This window comes from Phyllobates terribilis, unplaced genomic scaffold, assembly GCF_046119375.1.
Source record: "Phyllobates terribilis strain yellow unplaced genomic scaffold, ASM4611937v1 Scaffold_1__5_contigs__length_1240528914, whole genome shotgun sequence".
Taxonomy (NCBI): Eukaryota; Metazoa; Chordata; class Amphibia; order Anura; family Dendrobatidae; genus Phyllobates; species Phyllobates terribilis.
The window spans coordinates 358,995,237-359,002,468 of record NW_027362761.1 but is presented as its reverse complement, the minus strand read 5'-3'; the positions used below and the strand labels follow the sequence as shown (position 1 = coordinate 359,002,468).

The window sequence follows — 7,232 nt, the reverse complement described above, 5'->3', positions numbered from 1 at the left end:
CATCTTTGGCCAATAAAAGTTATGAGCAAGGCGAGCTTTAGTTTTTTGTACTCCAAGGTGTCCGGCCAGAGGAATTTCATGAGCAATTCTCAATAATCGTTCCCTAAACAGATAAGGAACCACCAGCCGCTTTTCACAGTCCCGATGTTCTGTGTTATCAATGGGGAGAGTCTCTTTATACAGTCTGCCCTGCTCCCAGTAGATTCTCTCTTTGTCAGAAGCAGTAGGGGGTTGGTCAGCAAGACATCAGAGCTTCTCCAGACTGGCATCTGCCAGCAGGGCCTCCTGGCAGCTCTGGCTGTCAGTCTGCAGGCCCTGGCCTAGTGTGAACACCAGTCTCTGGTCGGAAGCAGAGTCCTCCGGGTCTGTGGTCAGGGACCTCGGTGGATCTGGCATGTGAGGGGGCTCCTGGGCCAGAGGAGGGCCCTCCTGTTCTGGCAGTTCTATCTGAGACGCATCCTCTAGTCTCTGGGGTTGAGTCTGAGCCGCAGCCTGACTCCGGGTCACAGCGGCCACATACATACAGTCCTGCACATAGGTACATTTTCCCTCTTGGCACATGGTCTCAGGTGGGACACGGGCTTCCACCTTCTCAGTAGCATTTACGTTCAGTGGAGGAATATAGTGGGACACCATCCTTCCCAGGTCGGTGCCTAGCAGCACATTGGTGGGGATAGCCTCTGATACTCCCACTTCCCTTACTCCCTTCCCTGCTCCCCAGTCCAGATACACACGGGCCATGGGCATGACAGGGCAGACCCCTCCAACCCCGGTGATAGACATAGTCTTTCCTGGTATGATATCTGCAGGGTTTACCATTTCGGGACGCACCAGAGTTACTTGTGCTCCAGTGTCTCTGAGACCAATGGTAACTTTATCGCCAACAGTGACAGATTGACAGTTCTCATTAGTCCGCACCTCAGTGCCGGCCACAAATAGGACAGAAGGTGGGGGGCCAGAAGGCTTTGTGGTGGTAGTGGGGCGTTTCTCCCTATCCGGGCAGACTGCACTAACATGTCCCACTTTCTTGCACGTGAAGCATTGGCGTGAATCACCTGAAGGATATCTTGTTCCCGGGGCCCCATAGGAGGTGGGTTTGGACAGCACTGGTGACCGGCTGGCAGAGGGGGAGGGGTCGCCGTTTGGCTTACCTCCCTTCCAGCTGAATCCCGATGGCTTCCGCACCTCCGGCATCCTGTTGGCCACGTAGCGGTCTGCAATCTTTGCAGCCTCATCCACAGATTGTGGCTCTCGATCACACACAAATTGTCGTACATCCGTGGGGCACATATTGAGAAATTGATCCTTGACCATAAGATCCGTTAAGGCCTCAAAGCTGCTAACAGAAAGTCCCCTGATCCATTGGTGGAAGATGCTCCTCAATGTGCTCACAAAATCCGCATAGCTGTCAGCTGACCCACGTTGTAAGTTCCGGAACTTTCTCCGATACACTTCTGGGGTTAGGTTGTATTTCCTGACCAGAGCCTCTTTGATTGCCTCATAGTTCCCATCCAGGTCGGATGGGAGGTCAGCAAACACCTCCGCAGCTTTGCCTCTCAACCCCGGGGCTAGGTACAGTGCCCATTGCTCAAGGGGTAGATGATATTGTTTGCAGGTTTTCTCAAATCCCCGAAGAAAAGTATCCAAGTCCGTGTCCTTCTCCATCACAGGGAAGTTTTCCAAACGTGGCCTCCTTGGATTTATGTCCTGGGAGGGGGTTAGCTGAAGATTGCTACCCCGCTCTACTTGGGCCATCCGGAGCTTGAACTCTCTCTCAGCCTGGCGTTCTGCAGCAGCCGCCTCTCTCTCGGCTCGGCGTTCTGCAGCCTCTCGGTACTGTAGAACAAGCTGCAGGCGCAGAGCAGGATCACTTGTTCCCAGCTGTTGTAAGGCCATTTGTAACGTAAAGACCACAGGCTCCTCAAAACTGGCGTTGCTGGCACCTTCAGAGGACATCTCCGGTGCAAGGACTGGCATTTCTGGGCCTCTCGGAGGTGGACTCTCTCTTTGTCCGGCTGCTTCAGCATTTTGCGCCAAGTCGTGCTCCGCCAAGTTGTGCATCAGCATCTCCTTGGATCTGTCGGCGGTCTCTATTCCTCTTTGCTCGCAGAGGTCGATGAGAGCATCCTTACTCTGCTTCTTGTATCGGGCTGCCATATTAATGAACAGCCTTTGCCAAATAAAAGATAGAAAAGAAAAACGGGGAAGGGGAAACTGTTTGCAAGTCTGTCTAAGTAAGCACTGAGCCGAATCTTGTAGAACTGGTGGCTCCTCGTAAGGACACCAATTCTTTAGTACAGGGAATAATTTCTTAAACCCTGCACTAATGCGCTAATAGAAATAAATTCTATCCCACCGCTGCCACCAATTTGTCACGTACCCGCTCCTCAGCACGTGACTTGGGGTTGCGCCTGCAAGGGTTAATCTCTCTCCTCTCACTCAATCCAGCACTCGACCTCTGTCCTATGCTGAAGGGAGCATCAATCACACCCCAACTCAGACTGCACACCCCACTTCACACACGCTGCCACCACCCACCGGATTTGGGCCCGATGGGTCCCCTAAACTAAGACTATTGGACAATCAACAAAATCACACCCTTCCTAGGGTTATGGATTCTTTAGCGCATACAAGATTCAGGCTTATTAAAGTTTTAAGCTTTAATAGAAAAGGTACAGTCCTTATAATAAAAAGATGTTAAAAAATAGTAATAAAAAGTGACATACAGATATGCAAACAGTATGAAAATAAACAGGAGAACTTACAGAACCCTAAACTTGGTCTTCTGTAGCCCGATGGGAAAGGTGGGAATATGGGATGATGATCACAGCAGTGCTCGGCTGCCCCATCTCTGTGACACAAGATTTTAGCCTGGAGGATCCAGTTATAGACCCAGATTGGGGGTCAGATTTCTACACCAGCCTTCCATTTAAACATTCTAATTCTGGGTCTATGATTGGACCCTCACTAATTTAGCCGTGCATATATTATGTTGTACAAATGTTCTTTGTCCCTCTAACTAGGTCTCCTGAACTTTGTTTGAAGTTCACTATTTGAGAGGGCTCTCCCTCTTATCAATTCTCTTCCTCTTTGAGGCTCCCTCTAGGTGTGATTTATTGCCCTGGTGGTAGGACGCCCACTGGGGAGACTGGAGTCAGTGTGACTGGGAAGATGGCTTGTGCTTAGATTGTGACCTGTGTGTGTTGTTGAGTTAACCCTTAGCTTGTATCCAATCCCCTCAGATACAGATTTCACTACAGATGCCTTCAGTGTGAATGCACAATTTTCATAGTCATGAAAATACAGAAAAATCTTTAAATGAGAAGGTGTGTCCAAACTTTTGGTCTGTACTATATATAAAAATATATATATATATTACTATTATTACGGGGCTAACACAAGTGCTTCTCACTAAATTAGAATACCATCAAAAAGTTACTTTATTTCAGTTCTTCAATACAAAAAGTGAAACTCATATATTATATATAGTCATTACAAAAAGAGTGATCTATTTCAAGTGTTTATTTCTGTTAATGTTGGGGATTATGGCTTACAGCCAAAGAAAACACAAAAGTCATTTTCTCAGTAAATTAGAATAATTAACAAAAAACACTTGCAAAAGCTTCCAATGCGTTTAAAAAGGTCCCTTAGTCTATTTCAGTAGGCTCCACAATCATGGGGAAGACTGCTGACTTGACAGATGTCCAGAAGGCAGTCATTGACACACTCCACAAGAAGGGTAAGCCACAAAAGGTCATTGCTAAAGAAGCTGGCTGTTCACAGAGTGCTGTATCCAAGCATATTAATGGAAAGTTGAGTGGAAGGAAAAAGTGTGGTAGAAAAAGGTGCACAAGCAACCGGGATAACCGCAGGCTTTAAAGGATTGTTAAGAAAAGGTCATTCAAAAATTTGGGGGAGATTCACAAGGAGTGGACTGCTGCTGGAGTCATTGCTTCAAGAGCTACCACACACAGATGTATCCAGGACATCCAGGCGGCGTGTGACGTCACAACTTAAAGGGTACCCTCTGATGAAGGAGATCGGAACATCTCCGAAACGCGTACGGGATAAGACAGAGCATCGAGGCTTCCGTCCCTGTGCTAAGTTGTGACGTCACACGCCACCTCTGACTCCCTACACGCGGTCTGCTGAGCGGCAGGGAAGTCACCGGCCGGGGCTCCCTGCGTGTGGGCACTGCTACAATGCTGACCACACATTGGATTAATCTATCAAGAGAGCCTGGTCCGGGATCCCACGCAGGCTCTTCAGCACAGTGAGTGGTCTGTGGACCCGCTCCTTCTCTTATTTCATGTGAGAACAGAGTTACTTTCCTTCCTTGGTTAACCCTAAATAATGAACACAGGACTTTGCCAAGCAATCTAGTGGCCTGGAAGACAACTTGTATAATAATGCCAGTGTCTTATTTCACTATTATCAGCACTCTTTCCAGGTATTATTAGGTGGGAAACCACCTGTATACACTGACAGTGTCTGGTATTACTTATGCCAGCGTCTATTATAGTGTAAACCACACTGGCTGTGCTTTTTTTTATATACCAACTGTGCACTATATATTTAAAAAATTTTATATAACCAGTCTGGTATTAGTCCCGTAATAATATATATATATATATATATATATATATATATATATATATATATATATATATATATATATATATACACACACATATATATATACACATATATATATATATATACACATATATATATATACATATACATATACAGTACAGACCAAAAGTTTGGACACACCTTCTCATTTAAAGATTTTTCTGTATTTTCATAACTATGAAAATTTTATATTCATACTGTAGGCATCAAAACTATGAATTAACACATGTGGAATTATATACTTAACAAAAAAGTGTGAAACAACTGAAAATATGTCTTATTTTCTAGGTTCTTCAAAGTAGCCACCTTTTGCTCTGATGACTGCTTTGTACACTCTTGACATTCTCTTGATGAGCTTCAAGAGGTAGTCACCGGAAATGGTCTTCCAACAATCTTGAAGGAGTTCCCAGAGATGCTTAGCACTTGTTGGCCCTTTTGCCTTCACTCTGCGGTCCAGCTCACCCCAAACCATCTCGATTGGGTTCAGGTCTGGTGACTGTGGAGGCTAGGTCATCTGGCGTAGCACCCCATCACTCTCCTACTTGGTCAAATAGCCCTTACACAGCCTGGAGATGTGTTTGGGGTCATTGTCTTGTTGAAAAATAAATGATGGTCCAACTAAACGCAAACCGGATGGAATAGCATGCCGCTGCAAGATGCTGTGGTAGCCATGCTGGTTCAGTATGCCTTCAATTTAGAATAAATCCTCAACAGTGTCACCAGGAAAGCACCCCCACACCATCACACCTCCTCCTCCATGCTTCACGGTGGGAACCAGGCATGTAGAGTCCATCCGTTCACCTTTTCTGCGTTGCACAAAGACACGGTGGTTGGAACCAAAGATCTCAAATTGGACTCATCAGACCAAAGCACAGATTTCCACTGGTCTAATGTCCATTCCTTGTGTTCTTTAGCCCAAACAAGTCTTTTCTGCTTGTTGCCTGTGACGCGCCCCCTGGGCCAGTGTTGTTGGGGATACCCGGAGCCGGATCAGATGGGGGTTGTAGTCTCCGAGTGGCTGTGACCCGGTCCGTGCCCAGGGTGTCAAGCTCAGTGTGTGGCAGTCCTTACTGATGTTACTAAAGTTCTTTATGTCGACTACGCCACCCGTTGAATTGCGGTCACTACGGCCGCCGCTGCAGCAGGGTCCGCTGAGGCTGATGGTGTTTGTGCAGCTTAGGTAGTATAACCCCCAACGGGAGGGGAATAGCCTCAGGGGGTCAGGTGCAGAGGATGGTGGTTGTGGAAGTGCAGGGAAGATGGTAATGAGAGTCAGAGTCAGGTTGTGCAGTTCAGGGTTCTTTACTTACTGCTGTTCTTGTACCGGTCACTCCGGCCTTGAGTGACCACCCGAGCCGTGCTGCGTCCACCAGGTCCTGGACTCGGCCAACCCCCAAGTAGTTCTGGAGCGTGGTTCTGAGCTCCCTTTCTGTCCTGTCCTCGTCTCTAGCCTTCCCCACCAGGGATCTACCTATGTCCGGCTCCCTCGGGCCTCTTGTTGGCGAACCCTTGCCTCTGGGTTCCCTGACCCTATGCGTGGTCTGCCTTCCGGGTGGATATAGTGGGTGGCCGTGGCAGATGCTGCCCACGGCCTCCGGTCTCTGGCTGAGGTATGCTGTAGCCCCCACCAGTTTGGGATCCGGTACCCTGTTGCCAACTCTTCACCCTGTGGTTGTATTTGGGCTCTCAGAGTTCCTTCTTTCTCCCCCTCTGGGTCTTTCGTTCTCTCCTCTCTCACTCTGGGCCTGGGGCTGCTCTGCTCCTCTGCTTTCTTCCACTGCTCTGCAAAAGGCTGACTTCTCACAGACTGACTGACTGACTGTGGCTGACTGACCCTGATCTTAGATGGTTCCCACCTTTTATACTCCCTCTATGTGTGAGCTCAGGTGACCAGCACCCAATGAGCTCCTAGCACTACCCAGACTGCTCCCCCTATCTGCCCCTACACTACTGGGATGTACCACCCCCCTCCCACTCCAGCCAAGGACAGACTCGATCGTACCTGCACATTTCTAAGTGGGAGTACCGTTGGTCTGCCCTCCGGAAATGGGATGTGTGTAGTGCATGCAGCTTTCTGAGCTCAGCTCCACACTCCATCCTTACCCGGGAGTGGAATATCACACCTCTGGGTTGAGGTGCAATACCCCTGTAGCAGCCGAATCCTCAGGGTGCTACACCTGTCCTTAGCAGTGGTTTCCTAGCAGCTATTTTACCATGAAGGCCTGCTGCACAAAGTCTCCTCTTAACAGTTGTTGAAGAGATGTGTCTGCTGCTAGAACTCTGTGTGGCATTGACCTGGTCTCTAATCTGTGCTGCTGTTAACCTGCGATTTCTGAGGCTGGTGACTTATCCTCAGAAGCAGAGGTGACTCTTGGTCTTCTTTTCCTGGGGCGGTCCTCATGTGAGCCAGTTCAAAGTTTGCCCAATTTTTCGCACTGACTGACCTTCATTTCTTAAAGTAATGATGGCCACTCGTTTTTCTTTACTTAGCTGCTTTTTTTCTTGCCATAATACAAATTCTAACAGTCTATTCAGTAGGACTATCAGATGTGTATCCACCAGACTTCTGCACAACACAACTGATGGTCCCAACCCCA

General features: G+C 48.1%; 1 protein-coding gene across 1 annotated transcript; it reads right to left on the bottom strand.

Moving 5' to 3' along the window:
• Window positions 1–246: 246 nt before the first annotated feature.
• Window positions 247–2,157, bottom strand: LOC141264816 (uncharacterized). The gene has a single exon (XM_073677203.1). It carries the CDS (start codon window positions 2,155–2,157, stop codon window positions 247–249), a length of 1,911 nt encoding a protein of 636 aa, XP_073533304.1.
• Between the last annotated feature and the right edge of the window lie 5,075 nt (window positions 2,158–7,232).

Excerpts from the sequence above, each read along its gene's own strand:
- LOC141264816 (XM_073677203.1), bottom strand. The coding sequence starts at position 2,157 with ATGGCAGCCCGATACAAGAAGCAGAGTAAGGATGCTCTCATCGACCTC.